Source organism: Muntiacus reevesi, chromosome 5, assembly GCF_963930625.1.
Source record: "Muntiacus reevesi chromosome 5, mMunRee1.1, whole genome shotgun sequence".
NCBI classification, from domain to species: domain Eukaryota; kingdom Metazoa; phylum Chordata; class Mammalia; order Artiodactyla; family Cervidae; genus Muntiacus; species Muntiacus reevesi.
In genome coordinates, this window is record NC_089253.1 from 88,103,702 (window position 1) to 88,122,267 (window position 18,566).

General features: G+C 51.0%; 2 protein-coding genes across 5 annotated transcripts in view; one reads left to right on the top strand and one right to left on the bottom strand.

Moving 5' to 3' along the window:
• Window positions 1–4,580, bottom strand: part of CLCN6 (chloride voltage-gated channel 6) — a 33,196-nt gene extending 28,616 nt beyond the window's left edge. For all 4 annotated transcript variants that reach the window (XR_010663304.1, XM_065935747.1, XM_065935746.1 and 1 more), the window contains exons 1-2: window positions 4,451–4,580; window positions 3,601–3,660 (exon numbers count right to left, since the gene is read on the bottom strand). Coding sequence is in view for 3 of the 4 variants with exons in the window: in XM_065935747.1 (XP_065791819.1) it covers window positions 3,601–3,660; window positions 4,451–4,537 (147 nt within the window). In the remaining variant the exon portion in view is untranslated. The remainder of the gene's footprint in view (window positions 1–3,600; window positions 3,661–4,450) is intronic.
• A 1,242-nt stretch (window positions 4,581–5,822) lies between these two features.
• Window positions 5,823–18,566, top strand: part of MTHFR (methylenetetrahydrofolate reductase) — a 15,415-nt gene continuing 2,671 nt past the window's right edge. Inside the window, 12 exon segments of the mRNA XM_065935748.1 lie at window positions 5,823–7,167; window positions 7,450–7,695; window positions 9,249–9,487; window positions 10,307–10,417; window positions 13,621–13,814; window positions 14,786–15,036; window positions 15,310–15,444; window positions 15,604–15,784; window positions 16,040–16,222; window positions 17,326–17,427; window positions 18,225–18,258; window positions 18,261–18,343. Coding sequence (XP_065791820.1) covers window positions 7,058–7,167; window positions 7,450–7,695; window positions 9,249–9,487; window positions 10,307–10,417; window positions 13,621–13,814; window positions 14,786–15,036; window positions 15,310–15,444; window positions 15,604–15,784; window positions 16,040–16,222; window positions 17,326–17,427; window positions 18,225–18,258; window positions 18,261–18,343 — 1,869 coding nt within the window. The 5' untranslated portion in view covers window positions 5,823–7,057.

An 18,566-nucleotide genomic window follows, 5' to 3' on the forward strand; every position in this document is an offset into this window, starting at 1 on the left:
TAATAAAGCTAAGGCTCCATAGACACTGAAAAGGTTTGCAGACGTCCACAACAGGCAAAGGTATAGCTACAGAAAGGAGATTAGTGCTTGCTTACGGTCAGAGCAAGAAGAATGGGCAGTGACTGCTAACAGGTGCATGTTTTCTCTCTGGGTGATGAAAATATTCTGAAATTGATTTGATGATAGTTGTGCAACTCTGTGAATATACTAAAAACCACTGCATGAAAAAAAATAAAAACCACTGCATGTACACTTTAAATGGGTAAATTGTATAGAATGTGAATTATAGCTCAATAAGGCTATTAAAAGGGACATTTAGAAAGAACTGTAATACAAGAACACCAAACTTTTTTAAGTTTTGAAAATTTGACACTTGGTAAACATGTACCCAAGAACTATATGATCTATTATTAAAACCAGATAGTTACTTCTCCTTTGCCATGACTAACTTCCTTTTATTTCTGCTGTATATGTTACTCTTTGGTTTGGGAAACTAACAACTTCTTTAAAATAAAATTCTTTAAAAATAAAACTTGTATAGGTAGGCTGCAGGGCTGATGTCCATGGTTATGAGCAAAAATGGCACCCAGCTACAGGGCGCAGATGGGGACTGAGGTATAGCCCAAATTCACTCAGGAAGGCATCTTAGGGCTCACACAAAAAGCACCTTCAGTGGGCCTTTAGCAGGGGTGTTGGCGTTGAAATGGCTGAGAGAGGGGAGGCCTGTTATTCTAAGTCCTCAGCTCTGAGGGGGTGCCTTTCTCTACCTCAAAAGGGCACTACAGGTTCTGTGACATGCAGAAAAACAATACTCCTTGGTAATGATCTCATCCCACAAACAGGGAGTTGATATTATTCAAACCATCTATAATGAGAATGGATGTCAAAACAGGGATTCTAACATCTTGTAAGATCCCCACTTATTAAAGAAAGAGTCAAGTACGTACAGTGAACTCTCACTAAGGCAGGAACAACACTGTGTTAGTCACTTGGTTGTGTCCGACTCTTTGCGACCCACGGACAGCAGCCTGCCAGGCTCCTCTATCCATGGAATTCTCTAGGCCAAGAATACCAGGGTGGGTAGCCATTCCCTTCTCCAGGGATCTTCCCAACCCAGGGATTGAACCCAGGTCTCCTGCACTGCAGGTGGATTTTTTACCAGCTGAGCTACCAGGGAAGCCTACTAAGACAGGAAGGAGCACATTTTAGAAAGATCTTCCGAAGAAGGGTTTTCTAGTTGATCCCTCATAAATAAAATCTGAGGTGGCTTTTCTGAGTCAATGCCTAACTAAACTTGCTCTTACAGCAAATGCTCTCAAGAAGATGGTTAATTGAGAAATATTAATGACTCACACAAAAGAACATTAACCCATAAAATTTACACAAATATACGTATAAGGTGAGAGGAAATGCATTACTGATGTGAGTGCAATTTAGCAAAAAGAGTGAAGGGAACAGAAGATCAATGGAGCAGACACGCAGTGTTGAGATCCCAGGAGGAGGATAAAGGCTGAGACAGTGTCAGTTGTAACCATCAGAATGATATCACCAGGTTGAAGGACGGATGGCAAGGTGACAGCACAATATGGATCGTCATGCTAATTCTTGCAAATCTTTCTACTGTGTACAAGCAAACACATATTTAAGAGTTATGGGACTTCCCTGATGGTCTAAGGACTAAGACTCCATGCATCCAAAGCAGGGGGCCCAGGTTCCATCCCTGCTCAGGGAACTAGATCCCGCGTGCCGCAACTAAGAGTGTGCATGCCTTGACAAAGACCCAAGGTCCTGTTTGCTGCAACTAAGACCTGGTGCAGCCAAATAAATAAAATAAATTAATTATTTTTAAAAAGAAATATGAGACAATACATCATTGGATATAGTGTTTTTTGATTGATTAAAAGCACTCACATCAGAGTAGCACATTATACCACTGTGGTACAGTTAGCAAATTTTAGACTCTTAAAATTATTTTGTTGAGTCAATTGCAAGGGGAAAAAAAAAGATGAAACAAAACAAAGATGAAGGTGGAATCTACTTCATCTCAAACCTATCTGACTTAAAAGATGTATCAAACAAGTGCAACATTAGGACCTTATTTGGAACCCAATTCAAACAAACTATGAAAAAGTACTTATGACATTTATAAGACAACTTGAAAATCCAAACACTGGTTGTTTGATATCAAGGAATTATTGTGAATTTCTTAGATGTGAAAATGGCACTGGCTTACGGTAGGAAAAAAAGTGTCCTTATCCACTAAAGACTTGAACTTAATTATTTATGGGTGAAATGATATGATGTACAGACTTTCCTTCAAGATAATATGGGAAGGGGGAAGTGCATGGGTGCACACATGAAACAAGGTTAGGAATGACTGAACGATGCTGTCTGATGAGTACAGAGGGTTTCAGTGTACTATTCTGCCCATTTTGTCTACATGTATGATTTGCAGCTTCTCATGGAACTTAAAAAAGTCCCATGAGAAACTACAAACCATAATAGATACACTAAATTCTACAGCAAGAGTAGATAAAATATTAGAAAGAAAATTAGTCTGGGTATGTTACTACTCTAGAATATTGAATTTTTTAACTACGTGGTTTTTTTTTTTAAAGTCATTAAGTACAGACACAATTAATCTCACTTTGGGAATTAGTGCTAAGAAAGCAATTAAAGATAAACAAGAAAGGATGGTCACCACCATGCAATTCATAACATAGAAAAGTCAGATAAAAAATATTATCTTATTTCATAAATAATGAAATACTATTTTCCCACTTAAAAATGTATTATAGAAAAGTATCTATTGATACAAAAATTTATTATCAACTGGGAGGGAAAACCATGTTAAAATAGTGTATTTAGTAGAATTTCACTTTGTTATTTAAAAGAAGGCACAGAAAAGGACGTTTAGTAAAATGAATAGTCATCTTTCCATGAACAGGATTGTAGATTTTTCCCTAACTTCCTTTTGCAAATCATATGAAAATCCTCTATCACAACCATGGCTTGTTTTTGCCATTTCAAAAGTCACAGAAATGTCACTATAAGCTGACTAAATAATAAAAGGTACTCTAGCAGCACTGGCCTTACTGCTCCCCACCACACAAAACACACACACACACACACACACTCGCTCTCTAAGTCCTGAGCATGAAGTCAGAAACTATAACCAAGAACTGACAATTCCAAGAGAAGCTGCTTGGGCAGCAAACAATCATCTGAAAACTCAGTTCTCTTAGAAGAAAAGCAAGGCGTCCTGGCTCACACCTGTTTACAAGCAAATGCTGTCAGTGGCTTTGACTCTGGGTCTCTACAAGTTACAAAAGCAAACAATCTAGTGGCAAACACATGCTCTAACCAAGTTAAGGTGCAATAGATCTATGAAAGCCTGGAAACACACTCAGACCCTGCTTTGAGGCTAAGGTGAGAAAAGGGCTTCTCAAACAGCCCCTTCTGACAAAGAAGTTATCTCTTACCCACTCACTCCCAGGGAGAGAAGGTCATAGAGCATCTCTGGTTGGAATCCTAATGCTTCAGTCTGAAGTAAGCAGGTCACTCACTCCTGTTACCCAAGACAGCATCTAAGAATCTTACCTCATAGTCTTTTCTTGGAAGGATCTCATCCTCCTCCTCCTGTGTTTCTCCAAGGATGGTCTAGAAAAACAAAGCCAGAGAAGGGAGACCCTTTCAATGGTTTTAAAAGTGGAAAGAGGCAGAAGTATTTACTGAAACCAGCTACTAATTTCTAAATCCTCTGTAGCCATTATCATCAAATAGGAACACCTAAAACAAAGAAACAAACAAACAAAAAAAACATTTTGGGATGGGGGTGATGTGGCGAGGGTATATACAGTCATCAGCTGAGCTCTTCATTCCTACCATACATTCTTCAAATCACCACTCATCTTCAGGACACTTCAAAGATGTCACCTGCCAGCTTAAGGGGGAAAGACTTCAGGTTCCTTCTGACAACACGTGGAGTCTTACATCATGTCAACTCTGAGGACACAACTCAAGTTTTCCCAGGGTGCTTTGCAGAGGGAAGCTGGATTATCAGTGACCCAGAAAGGGTGAAGGATACAGTGACAAAGCGCTGGAAAAACTAAGCCAGCGGCATGATATGTAAAGTCCAGTGAAGGGGCTCATTCTGAAATGCTCGTTTCATTCAAAACTCCTTTTAAGTGGAAACTAAAAAATTAATGTGTATGAGATTGACTGGAGCTGGTCTAGATCTTCCCTCAGATTCCAGGGAGGGCTTATGAGAAAAGACCCCAGACTTGGGCATGTGAGGCCTGGCAGATGCTTCAAAACCCCGGGCTGCGGAGCCCAGGCCCCACCCGCGGCCACCTGCGGGCCTAGCTCGACCCGGCCCCACCCCCGGCAACGCCTCTCGCCGTCCCTTAGCAACCGCCCCCTCCCCAGCCCGACTCCACCCGCTCCTTACCAGCTCCTCCGGCGTGCGGGTCTCACGGTCACCGCAGCAGCAGCACCACCTGCAGCAGCAGCACAGGGACCCCCTGCATCCCGCCATCTTCCTCCTTTACTGCCACTCTGGACCCCTCTGCCAACCCCCCTCCCACCCAGGATCCGAGCCTCACGTGACTGGTCCCGGGAGTGTCACGTGGCCCTCTCGAGCTTGAGGATGGAGACGGGGAGTGGCTGCAGACGGGTGGGGCGAGGGCTCGCGTCACATGACGGCGGAGGGCCGGCTTCCAACGAGACTTCTGGGCGCGGCCATGTTGGGGGCGGGGCTTCCGGGTGTCTGCGAGGGCGGTTTCCGTCCTCTGCTCCCGCCTCCCTTAGCAACCTGACACCCGCGCCCCGCCTCCTCCCGAGCCCCGCCCCCTCCGCCGGACACTCACTAGCCACCACACAGCTGCGGAGGCCGCGAGCTCTGAGTCATCCGTGACCGGAGGGTGAGTGACGGCGAGGCGTACGTCGCCCGCGGGGGAGACCCGGGCCTTGGGGGCCACCCACCCAGGGGCGGGCTCTTGCGGGGGGGCCGGGGAGCGGTGGAGGCTGGCCAGCCCTTTCTGCGCGCGCGTCCTCGGTGAGACTAAAGTAGCCCCCACTGACTGCCCTGCGACCCCCCCAACCCTGGAGCAGAGACTCAGTTTCGGCCCCCAGCCTGGACGGAGGGACTTCAGGGCTGAGGCGGCTCTGAGGTGGGGTGGTGACCCAGTGCCCTGAGACCGGACCTGGGCCTTGGTTTCCGCCCCTGCCCGTGACCCAGTGACCCGGTGATTCTGTTCGCAGCGCGCCAGAGCGGTTGAACACCTTGAGAAGAGCCGAGGGCTGCTGGCACTGCTGTCCCCGACGCCACTGCATCGGGCTACACACAAGTGCCCACCTGGACCTCTCTAAGAGTGACGGGCTCCAGTATTTGCCCACTGTTCCCGGTGCCTGGCACCGATTAAGTAAGTGCTCATCAAATGGCAGAGGGGCTTCCCAGGTGGCTGAGTGGTAAAGGATCCGCCTGCCAGTGCAGGAGAGGCAGGAGACACCGGTGCCATCCCTGGGTCCTGAAGATCCTCTAGGAAAGAAAAGGACAACTCAATCCTGTATTCTTATCTGGGAAATCCCATGGACAGGGGAGCCTGGCAGGCTACATGGAGTCACAAAAAGTCGTAAACACTGAGTGATTGAGCACGCACATCCATTGGTGGAGGGTTGTTTTGAGAACGGTGTGACAGTGCCTGGCCTGTTGGTGCCCAGTGAGTGCCGGTTGTTATTACCGGATGCCAGGCATTGGGATACCATAGGCAGAATACTTGGCCCTGGTCTCAGGGAACTGGGAAGAAGAGAGATAAACATGTGAATCCCCAGCTTCAACAGGGTCCTTTGGGGTCCTAGCTTAAAATGGATCAAGTGGTAGCATGTGAAAAAATGCTGAAACAAGTTTAGTGCCTGGTCAGAGCTAGGAAGTCTTCATGAACAGACGAAGGAGCAGTTAGTTTGTAGGCAGTTCAGCCTCTTCTCCTGCTCCTGTTTTGGTCCAACAGATGATTAACAATACACTCCCTTGTTTTCAGAGGAGAGGCCATACTTGGCTGATCTTGACACACTCCCCTTTCTTACACTTCATGTTCATCCCTTACGGAGAAACTGGAGCTTTAGGTCAGAATCAAAATGGGCATCCCTCAGGATGGAAAGCACAGTCTGGAGTCAACTCCTTGACCCTGGATGTACCAAGGACACTTGTGTATGTTTTAGGGTAGAGAAGCATTGGATTTCATCAGTTTCTCATGAGTGTAGGACCCCAAACTAGTTAAGAACATGGGCTTGGCAGTAGGCATTCCCTGAAACACATGATCTTGGCCTGGTTGTTCCTCTAATGTTCCGTGTTGCCACACACTGGATACTCTTGCGGTGCATGAGTAGTGTGTCCCATGTTCCCCGTGGCCCTGTGCCCTCTGTCAGCCTGGCCTGCCTGTGGTTGCCTTGGTTCACGGCTTCCCCTGTGGTGGCTGTGCAGTTTCTTGAACTGACCTCACTGATGTGTGTAAGGACAACAGCTTGAAAGACATGCACAGGCTGGACAGTCTTTGTTCCAAGTTGGACATAAATCCATGCCCTTACAGAACTTGGATCTGGCTACTTTTGGAACCCAGCCAATGTCAACTTCTAACCCATGACATGGTCTTGTCGGAGAATCACAAACTTGGGAGAAATCTGGCAGATTCGTCAAGCCCTAAGCCCTTCCATTTTGCGTGCACACAAACTGTTCCCAGTCCCAGGAGATGTTTCCAGGGCCGAACAGTTCCTTCTTTGGCGAGTGATCAAGTAGCCCTGAACATCTGTTGACCTCATCTCCACCTAAACGCTGTGGTCAGCAGCCCCACGTCCCCCTCCTCCTATCCATCTTCAACCACTTTAGTCCCTCAGCCCTCCCTCGCCTGGAAGCCTTGCGCCCGCCCCCTCGCGCTGGCCCCAGCTACAGCTTTAAGCTCTTCCTTTGTCATGGCTCCGCCCATTCAGGCACACCCGCTGGGGAAGGTTCTTCGTTTCTCAGGAACTCTGAGGTCCGGGGTCTGAGTTTACCCCGGCGGAGATGGACCGTCCAAAACCCAAGGTCTTCCCAGCGGGTCACTGCTGCCCCTCACTGGGAATGCGAGCCTCGGAGGCTGGCAGCAGAAGGTTCTCAGTGCCACCCTCCATCAGGTAGCGGTCACAGAGGACCCAGGGGCTGAGGAGCATGTGCCGGGTGGGGGCTGACATCCCTGGAGTCAGGCAGCAGCGGAGGGCCAAGCTTGGAGCGAGGCAGCACAGACAGTCCTTACTGCGGAGTCGCTGGGTGGGGGCTTTGTCACCCAGACCCTCACCGGCCGCCTTCCTACGTGAAAACGCCGCATCCCTCACCTGACCCTGCCATGCTGGGGCTCGGCCGCCTTGCCCCGTCGTCTCACGCCCCCTGCCCTCGCCCTCGCCCCCGCCCCCGTGCAGCAGGAACTCGGCCATGGTGAACGAACCCAGAGGGAACGGAGGCCCAGGCCCCCGCCTGGAGGGCAGCAGCAGCGGCAGCGAGAGCTCCAAGGACAGTTCAAGGTGCTCCACGCCGGGGTTGGACCCCGAGCGATGCGAGAGACTCCGGGAGAAGATGAAGCGGAGGATGGACTCTGGTGACAAGTGGTTCTCCCTAGAGTTCTTCCCTCCCCGAACTGCCCAGGGCGCTGTCAATCTCATCTCCAGGTGAGTTGGTGTAAGATAAGGAGTACAGACTGGGGAGTGGAGGCAGGGTGAATAGGTGAACTGTCTGCCCTGTGGCTGGGCTGCACTTTGATCCAGCAGAGAAAAGGTAGCTCCAAGGACTGGAATGAAGCCAAGCCAGGAGAGATGCTTTGGTATGCCACTAGCCACTTCCTGGTCTGTAAAAGTCTCTCCAGGCACGTGGAATTTTTATTCACAGTCTTCCATGAGTTAAGAATGTTCATTCTCCCAGACAGCATTCTTTGATGGAATTTGTGGCTAGATCATGAGTAGAGTTTAGGAAGTTAAAAAACAGCGGCTTGGAGAACATTTTTAGAAAGTTTGGCATTTGGGATTATGCCCTTGAAATCGAGAAATGCCAACTGGATTGCATTAGCGCTTTATGAATCGCAGTTCTTTTTTTAAAGTTTATGCTTTGTATTGCTTGCACTTATGTGTCATTCCCAAGGTTGTGAAATTTGAAGGCACAAAAATGTGCAAATGCACCACAGCTTATAATGGGCTTCCTTGGGGGTTCAGATGGTAGAGAATCTGCCTCCAATGCAGGAGATCCGGGTTTGATCCTGGGGTCAGGAAGATCCCCTGGAGAAGGGAATGGCTACCCACTCCAGTATTCTTGCCTGGAGAATTCCATGGACAGAGGAGCCTGGCGGGCTACAGTTCACGGGGTCAAAAAGACACAACTGAGTGACTAACACTTTCTCTTTTTCACAACTTTTTTTTTTTCCATTTATTCTTATTAGTTGGAGGCTAATTACTTCACAACATTGCAGTGGGTTTTGTCATACATTGACATGAATCAGCCTTGGAGTTACATGTATTCCCCATCCCGCTCCCCCCTCCCCCCTCCCTCTCCACCCGATTCTCTTTTTCACAACTTTTATAACACAGCATCCATGTGGCTCTTGATACCAGTCCTGGTAATGTGGCCGTGCCATGCCGGACTCTTGGCTACTGCCAGGACTGGGCAGTGGTGGGGGCCTGGGGGGTGGTGGAGGCAGGCAGCATGGAAGAAACTTGTGTCTGCTGACCCTCTTTTTCCCTAGAATAAGGCCCTGCTTGCCACTCTGAGGAGTGCTGTGAACCCTTATCCATCAGAATGGCTTAATTCACCTGAGATGGTAAATATGCGAGCACTTTGAAAAGTCCAAAGTGCTGCTCTCACAGAAAATGGCTTTATTGTTGTTATCTTTGCAATAAGAGTAATCATAATAGCAGCACATTGATTGCTTGTTCACTGGGTACCCCGCACTGTTCTTGAGTCGTGGGGCCATCTGTCATGATATCCTCAGAGTGTTATTAAGAAGTAGGCACTGTCCCCTGCCACATTGTAGAAATGAGAAAACTGAGGCACAGAGAGTTTAAGTAATTCTCCCAAGATTGCACAGTTGGTGAGTAGCAGAGCCAGGATGTGAATGCAGGTCAGTCTGATGCCAACCTGCAGGTGAGGCTTCTCTAAGTCCAAGACCCCATGGGAAGGTGGTGACGGGTGGTGCACCCCGAGGAGCCCTTCCTCAGAAAGAAATTCCCTACAGGTTTGACCGGATGGGAGCGGGTGGCCCCCTCTTTGTAGACGTGACCTGGCACCCAGCCGGGGATCCTGGCTCCGACAAGGAGACCTCGTCCATGGTGATTGCCAGCACCGCCGTGAACTACTGTGGCCTCGAGACCATCCTGCACATGACCTGCTGTCATCAGAGCCGGGAGGAGATCACGGGCCACCTGCACAAAGCCAAGCAGCTGGGCCTGAAGAACATCCTGGCGCTGAGGGGAGGTGTGGAGCCAGCAGCCTGCTCTCTGGGGTCTTGCTTTCTGGAGGACCTCTTCTGTCCCTGCAGTGGTCCTTTTCTTTTCTCTGGGTCCCATCCCTGCCAGGAGCATCAGTAGGTGGTATGGGTCAAGAGGACCATGGGCGACACATAGTTGGAGCCACTTTTTGACCTCTTGACCTCTCAGTAGGAATTCAGTCAGGACCGCAGCCGGTGCCTGATAACCCTCTGTTGTGATGTATACCACTGAATCGATCCCTTCCTGCTCCCGGGTTTTGACCCAGTCACAGAGTTCAGCTCTGACCCGGGTCGCAGGAGTGAGAGTAGCTGGTTATGCCTCTGGCCGGGCTGTCATTGGGGGACACAAGTGTGGGAAGTGGCAGTCTGCTGGGCGGGCCCTTGTGGCCTCTTGCTCCCTATCCCCAAAGACCACGTTTCACCTGAGATGAGTAGAAGCTTCTCCCAGGAGGCAAGGGTTCCCAGGGAGTGGAAGAGTGAGCAGTGGGCTTGGACGAGGTGCCTGGACACACCCACGTGTGAGCAGGTGGGGGGGATTTCAGATGCTCTGGGCTGAATGCCGAGCGGCAGCTGTTTTCTGCCAGCTGCTGCCCGCATCTGTGCCTGGTGACTGTTTGCTGGCTTGGCTGCTGTCGTCGCTCCCACTGTTTACCAAGTGTTACAATGGAAAGCTCAGACACCAACTTAAGTAATAGGAAGGCTCTGCCTTCGAGATTCTGTTGGCCCTGGGTATGGGCGTGGGAAGAAGGAACAGAGAAGTTCCTGGAAGTGGGGTGAGACCAGCACTGTGACCTCCAACCCTGCAGACCCCATAGGTGACCAGTGGGAAGAGGAGGAAGGAGGCTTCAACTATGCTACGGACTTGGTGAAGCACATCCGAAACGAGTTTGGTGACTACTTTGACGTCTGTGTGGCAGGTGAGGGGCTGGGGTGTCCCAGTGGGTGGGGCCTGAGAGAGGAAGGAAGGAGAGGCATAGACGAGGACTTCAAAAGGTTCAGTGCACCACGGGGGCCTGCCTGCACCGTTGGGGGAGGCCTGTGCTGTGATGGAATGGAGTGATGGAGGTGCAGAGGTGAGTTGGACAGACCACATCTTCTGCTTTTTCCTCCTCATACACCATGCTCCTGGGAGTGTCACCATCCCTTAATTTTTTTTTTTCTAGTTTTATTGTTTAAAAACATTTATTTATTTTTGGCTGTGCTGGGTCTTCATTGCTACACGAAGGCTTTCTGTAGCTGTGGTGAGTGGTGCCTACTCTCTAGTTGTGGTGCTCGGGCTTCTCACTGCAGTGCTTCTCTCGTTGGGGAGCGTGGGCTCTAGCGCACGAGGGCTCAGTAGCTGCAGCACACAGGCTTCGTTGCCCTACAGCATGTGGGATCTTCCCAGACCAGGGATTGAACCTGTGTCCCCTGCATTGGCAGGCAGATTCTTAACCACTGGACCACCAGGGAAGTCCTCTGTCCATTTTTAAAATGTAACATTGCTCAGATGTTTTGATGCAGAGCAGCTTTTCTTTTCATTTTGAATTTGGAAGTACTATACAACTGAATACAATGGAATGAAAAGTACCAATGCTGAACTTGTGATTCTCTGTACGTGTAGCATAAACCAGTGTCGTATGGCCAGGGCTCCTCTGTTCTTAGACCTGTGCCCACTGTTGGGATCCCCTTCCTCTCCCCTTCCTCTTCAACTCCTGGTGGCCAAAATCTAACCACCCAGACTTCCAAGGAAGATATGTATGTGTTCTTGACCTGATGAAAAAAGGATGTTATATTTGCATGTGAAAGGGAAAAGGGTCACATTATTTTTAACTGTATTAGGGAGGTGTGAACAGTTTCAAAGTGAGGTTTTATTTACTCAAGGTGAACACGAATCAGAACCAATGATTTCCCCCCACCCCATATCCCTTCATACTGTAAAGTTTTGTTCCTCTGCCTTTCCTTGCTATTAGCCTGTTCCCCAGCTCTATTCCTCTTCAAACAAAAGAGATATATTTATTAAGATTCCGAGGGTAGGGAATCTCAGAATAAGGTCAGGAAATGGCATCAGACCTCACTAAGCCCTGGAATCCATAGCCCTCCCTCATCCTCCCTGGGGCCACAGAGCCCCATCTCTGCCTTCCACTGCTCCATGCTTCATCCAGTAGATCTAATATGTACACTTTCCCTGTCTCTGATATGTATGGTACACACATGACCCACTGCTTGCTCCTGAGTGTAGCCAAGATGGACCTACAGGTCTCAGTGATAAATCCAGATCTCAGGAGAGAGAACTCTAGTTTCAACTCTAGTTTCTTCAGCTACAGCCGGGAGGTGAGGTTAACCTGCTAGAAAGAGAGGGCGTGGCCTTCCCTCTTGCCTGCACTGCTGGGGGCTGGGCCTTAAGCTTCTCGAATAGCGGCTTAAGTATGATGAGGCAATGTGTGCCAGACACACTGGAAGTCCAGGGATTCATTTGATGCATCATCTTGGCGTGATGATCTTTTCAAATATTTTGGAGAAAATTATATCACTCTTACTAAAATGAACCCAGTTATGTTATGGAGTAGAACATCGGAGTGACCTGGATTTTAAAAAGTAAGTCATGTGACTTCAAGGAAATTACTTCTTGTGGGGGCTTTGGGGTGTGTCCCCAGGCCCCCAGTGTACAGGTTCACTGTTTTCAGTGTTCAGAATAGGGTGTTGAGAGTGAGAGTGGGAGGCCCTGATGAGGAATTGGGAATTCAAGTGTCCTTGCTCACGGGGCCTCAAGACAGTCAGTTGATTGGGGAATGTGCCCACGTGCGACGGGCATTGGATGGTCACAAATTAAAACCAGCAGAGCTGTGAGCATACCGTTGCCGAGCAGTTTGGTGCCTTGCTCATGGTGAAGTGGATGAGAAAGCAGACGGGTGCATTAGAAAGCACCCAGCTGGCCACCATAGAATAAGAGTGTAGTAAAACCCGAACATCAGCAACTGCTGGATCTGTTGGGTGCTGTTGAGGTTTTCTAGAGTTTCGGCTGTTAAAACCTCTGTTTCTGAAATTCCTGCTGGAAAAATAGCCTTGTTATTGAAAGTGTAACAGTCTGGTGTTTAATCCTCTCACCCCCTTGTCCCTGAAACAGTAGTTCTTCTATCCATTTTTGATGACTCGGGCTTTCTTAAGAATGAAACTGCCTTGTCACAGCAAAGCAGTCTGGCTGTCCAACAGCACGGGTTCAGGTCTTTCACTTCCTGCCTTAGGGCCCTGCCCTGGCCTCAGGCTGAGGAAGCCAGTGCTCTGCTTGTAGTTCATTAGGTCCTCCGGTCTTGCGGTGCAGGCAGAGCCACTAGTGAGTTTAGTCCTTTAGGGAAATGGGGTGGGGTGGGGTGAGGTGTACCATTCCTGGAGCTAGAGGTGCCTTAGGGAGGTCTGGCCCCGCCTCCCAGACATCCCTACCATCCCAGCATGTGGACATCCGTGCCCCACCCCATGTTTTCACACTCTGGGAGTTTGTTCTTTTGTGGGGCTGCTCTTTGCACTGTCAGGCAGAACCATCAGAAGCAGCACAGAATATGGCGAATAAGGAACTAAGGTCACTCTGTTTTCCTGGTGACAGACCTGTGGGCATTTAGGAATAATTACCATGTTCTCTCCATTCTTTTCTTCAAGCAGAACCTCTCCACTCTCTTCACTTCTTCCTTGTGTAACGTGGTTCTGGCTGTACCATCTGGCACCACTGAGTGATTTTGATGTGAAATTAAAAGCACTGTTTTCATCCGGTACCTAGAGTCAAGCCCATCCTCCCAAGCTGCCCAGCCAGTGTGAATGTAGCATTTTCTCTTTTCTTTGGCCACCAAGTCCAGGTCAACTTGGCCTGACTAATTGCACGGACCATGAAGCAAGACAGTGTGGGGATTTGAGGGCAGTCCACCCCCACTCTTGTGGGGGGTTGCTGACTGTAAGCCAGCTCTCCCCAAGGGTCACCTTCGGGGTGAGGGGCCCATCTAAGCAGTGCAGCCATCACCACTTTAGCCTGTCCGTGCTGAGAGGCTAGAAGGTATGGGTCCGGAGCTGTCCATTGCTGGCTCTCTGGTTTCTTCATCACTCACCTTGAGCGGGTGGAGCCAGCCTGTTTCTACGGTATCCCTGTTGGCAGGTTACCCCAAAGGCCACCCTGAAGCAGAGAGCTTTGAGGCCGATCTGAAGCACCTGAAGGAGAAGGTGGCTGCGGGAGCCGACTTCATCATCACCCAGCTGTTCTTTGAGGCTGACACGTTCTTCCACTTTTTGAAGGCTTGCTCCGAGATAGGCATTACCTGCCCCATCCTCCCTGGCATCTTCCCTATTCAGGTGAGGGTCCCAGGAGTGCTAATGGACTCCCACCACCGCCCCTGCTCATGCTAGCACTTCCCCCTTAGCTAGGGCCCTGGGGTGAAGTGCCAAGTTCAGGCTCAAGTTCTTTCTGATTCTCATTAGATTTTTATTAGACAGATGCTCAGTCTTTGCAAAGTGCTGTCTTGCCAGCTACTTCAGACCCCTGATGTCTTCTCAAATAGCAGTAGTCCCTGTTGGAGGAGCTTGCCAATAAGTGTCACTGAAAGGGGTTATTACTCTCATTATAAATTTTGGTTAATGGTTTCCAAACTTCACTGTCATCAGAATCATTTAATGAGCTTTTTCAAAGGCTAGATTTCCAGACCCCGTACCTTGAAGTTCTGGTTCAGTAGATCTGAGGTGGGGCCTGGGAATCTGTCCATTATTTCTTAAATGTGGTGGACGATTCTGGTGATTGGTGAGGCTTGGGAACCACTGGCTTAGATGACCACCGTGCTATCAATAGATACATGTAGGGGCCAAAGGGCTGCCTCAGGCCTGTGGCTGAGATGCTATGAAGTATGAAAGGGTTAGTCGCTCAGTCATGTCTGCCTCTTTGTGACCCCATGAACTGTAGCCCGTCCAGCTCCTCTATCCATGGCATTCTCCAGGCAAGAATACTGGAGTGGGTTGCCATTTCCTTCTCCAGGGGATCTTCCCAACCCCAGGATCGAATCTGGGTCTCCCTCATCGCAGGCAGACTCTTTACCATCTGAGCCACCAGGGAAGCGCAAGGGATGTTGTAGACAGCTGCCCTAATCTGCAGAGTAGAAAAAGCTGGAGTAGGCAAGGGTGCTTGCGCTGCATGGCCTGACTGGCCTGCATGGCCTGACTGGCCTGGGTCACCCTGCGCACTACAGGGGCCAGGAGACCCAGTGGGGGGATGAGTATGTGGGGTGAGAGACGGGCTGGGAGATAGCACCTGCAGCCCCCCATGTCTTGGGCAGGGCTACCACTCCCTCCGGCAGCTGGTGAAGCTATCCAAACTGGAGGTGCCACAGCAGATCAAGGACGTGATCGAGCCCATCAAAGACAATGATGCTGCCATCCGCAACTACGGCATCGAGCAGGCCGTGAGCCTGTGCCAGGAGCTGCTGGCCAGCGGCTTGGTGCCAGGCCTCCACTTCTACACCCTCAACCGTGAGGTGGCCACCATTGAGGTGCTGAAGCGCCTGGGGCTTTGGATCGAGGACCCCAGGTGAGGCCAGAGGCCCCGAATTCAGGCCCGGGAGCCCCAGAGTCGAGTCGGGTGGGTCAGGAAGTCAGAAGTCACAGAATGTGTGCACCCTAGCTGTGCCAGCCGCCACGGGGCACAGAGGGTTGTGCAGTGTCTAGTGTCAGAGCTCCAGTCTCAGCCGGAACTGCCTGTCCAGCTTGATGTTTGAGTTCAATGGAAGAACGTGGGCTCAGTGCTGCCTCCCTCCCTCCCTCTGTCCAGTCCTTGACCCTCTCTGTCTACGTTCTCACACAGGCGTCCCCTGCCCTGGGCCCTCAGTGCCCACCCCAAGCGCCGGGAGGAGGATGTCCGGCCCATCTTCTGGGCCTCAAGACCAAAGAGTTACATTTACCGCACGCAGGAGTGGGACGAGTTCCCCAACGGCCGCTGGTGAGTGGGTTTATCTGGATGAGGAGGGAGACTGAGTGTGGAGGAGCCTTTCGGACAGAATTCACAGGAATGGACCAACCCCGGGGCATGTGGAGGCCATTGTCCTTCTGGAGCCCAAGGTCAGGGGTGCGACTTGACTTAGGGCACCTCCTCTGCCAGGGGCAACTCCTCCTCTCCGGCCTTTGGGGAGCTGAAGGACTACTACCTCTTCTACCTAAAGAGCAAGTCCCCAAAGGAAGAGCTGCTGAAGATGTGGGGGGCGGAGCTGACCAGTGAGGAAAGCGTCTTCCAAGTCTTTGCCCACTATCTCTCGGGAGAGCCCAACCAGAATGGCTACAAAGTGAGTGCGGCTGGGGTGGGATCCCCGGGTACTGCCCCTCATCCTGTGGGCCAGACGCGCTATCCTGAGCCTTGTCGCCGTGTCTGGATGTGGCACCTCAGCCAAGGGAGGAGGTGAGTCAGGGGGTCCCCATGCAGGGTGCCTGGAAGGGGCTTGCAGAGGCAGAGACAGGCTAGGTCTCTGATGGGGACTGTAACAGGGAGGGACTGAGGGTGCCAGGTGGGGTTGTTGCCCCAGCCGGGTCACCCTCCTCAGGTGACTTGCCTGCCCTGGAATGATGAGCCCCTGGCGGCCGAGACCAGCCTGATGAAGGAGGAGCTGCTGAGAGTGAACCGGCGGGGCATCCTCACCATCAACTCCCAGCCCAACATCAACGGGAAGCCGTCCTCTGACCCCATCGTGGGCTGGGGCCCCAGTGGGGGCTATGTCTTCCAGAAGGTGTGGCAGGGACCCACAGGGCTACCCACCCCTTGACCTGCATGCAGGGGTTCTCCAGGGCTGAGGACACAGCAGCCTTCCTCTCGGAGACTTTTTATGCTGAACAGCAGTGAATCAAAGTGGACGGGAGCTCAGACTCCGAGTTGGACAGACCTGGGTAGAATGGTCACTTGGCTGCTCTGAGCCTCAGCTTTCCCTTCTATAAAATGGGGATACGTCAAGTGTTCTGGGAATGAAACACAACAAAGCACATAAAGTGCTTAGCACATGGGAAATGTCTCTTAACTGGGAGCTGTTATTACTGTTCCTTGTGGATCCCTTTCTCCAGGGGCTGCTAGAGTCAAAATTACATTCTAAACTAAAGCCTGAAGGCTTGGGGTAGAAAGACTTGCATTTGAATACCAGCTCTGCTGTGTATAGTCAGTCTAGACAAACTCCTTAGCTTTCCTGAACTTAAGTTTCCTCATCTGTAAAATGGAGCTAACAGCCCCCACCTTGCAGTTTTATGAGTATTACAGCAAGTGAATTTAAATAAACCCAGCTTCAGAGTTTCCTGGCGTCCAGTGACTAAGACTCCACACTTCCAAGGCAGGTGGGTGGGTTAGATCCCTCAGTCAGGGACCTAAGATCCCACATGCCGTATGGTGTGGCCAAAGTTTAAACAAATAAATAAATAAACCCAGCTAATTCCTGATGGCCAGGTGGTTCTGGAGAAGCCCTCCACCCAGCAGACAGGGGATAGGAGACAGGCCTCTCTTGCCAAACTGGGCCCGCTGTACAGCTTCTGAAATGGTTTCTCCTTGGACGCTTTCTCCACTGGATGGAAGGGTGCCAGATGGCCCTCAGACCCGTCAAGACCAAGAAATTGCACGTACCTGCTCCCCTCCCTGTCATTCATGTATTTGCTAACTCCAGCTAGTGGCCACTGTTCGTCCCGACACCTTAAGTGTCCTGCCACACATGTCCTCATGGGTGCCTCCCCGGCACGGTCAGCAGGACCAAGCGCCCAGTGTTTCAGAGCACAGAGCTCGCTCAGCAGCGCCCATGGAAGGTGTCCAGTGAGGCCTGCAGGTTACGTGACAGTGCCTGTCTCCTTCCCGCAGGCCTACTTAGAGTTCTTCACTTCCCGAGAGACGGTGGAGGCGCTTCTGCAGGTACTGAAGAAGTATGAGCTCCGGGTGAATTACCACATCGTGGATGTGAAGGTAGGCCAGCCTTGGGTCAAAGGGCACCCGGCAGGGCCAGAGCACCACATTTACTCTGTCATTCAGCAGTCACAGAGCGCCCAACTGGGCCAGACATTATGCCAAGTGGATTAGAAAACAGAGCCAGGCCTCACCCTCCTAGAGCTCCCAGCCTAGCGAGGAGGCCATCAGTGGATAATTATGAATGGGTGCAGGCGGCTGCACTTTGTAACAGTGAACTTCAGCAGAGGAAGCTGGAGATGTGGGAGGGATGTCTAACTTGAGAGGTCAGAGGAGGTAATGGGAGGGATCCTGTGTAACCTGAATCTTTAAGAACGAGGAGCAGAAGGCAATCCTGAGAAAAGGCTGAGGGTGTGCAAAGGCCTCACTGCTGAATGGGGTCAGAGGGAGGCCCAGGTCCTCAGGGGGCTCAATTGTCCTGCTTGGCATTTGAGGTTTCCTTTATAGGCAAGAGGTAGCCTTGGCCCTATGTTTGATTGGGGGCAGGTCCCAGTGGACACCTATGTGGATAACAGGGTTGGGCAGACAAGAGTCCCCAGGCCTCATGGTCTAAGTAGCAAAGAGAGGCCTGGCAAGGTGAGACATGAGAGGAAGTGAGCAGAACCACTGAAAGAGGAGCTGATTGGTGCTTCGGGCGGAGGACAGAAAAGGCCAGGATGACTTCTCTGACTTTCAGGCTTGTGGCTGGTCACAGAGCTGCAGAGCTGGGGGGGCGGAGAGGGGAATGGGGGTGCGTGCTCCAAGTGAGAGGACTGCAGCTGTCTGCACCCCAAGTCTGGTCCTACCCACCCCCCAAGGGTGAAAACATCACCAACGCCCCTGAGCTGCAGCCAATGCGGTCACCTGGGGCATCTTCCCTGGCCGAGAGATCATCCAGCCCACAGTGGTGGACCCGGTCAGCTTCATGTTCTGGAAGGTAAGGGGGCGGGAGCAGGCCTGTCCTGCCCACCTCCAGAGCCTTGTGCAGGCGGTGTCGCCAGGTCCTGGGTAGGTGGCTGGAGGCTGCACCCCCGGGGCTGGCAGCACCCTGACTCTGACTCATGGTGTTTATCTCTGACCCAGGGAGGGGGGGTGGCCAACTGGCGATGGGCTATGCTGAGTTCTTGGAAAAACGTCCTGTTGGGCAGCAGGCAGAGGCC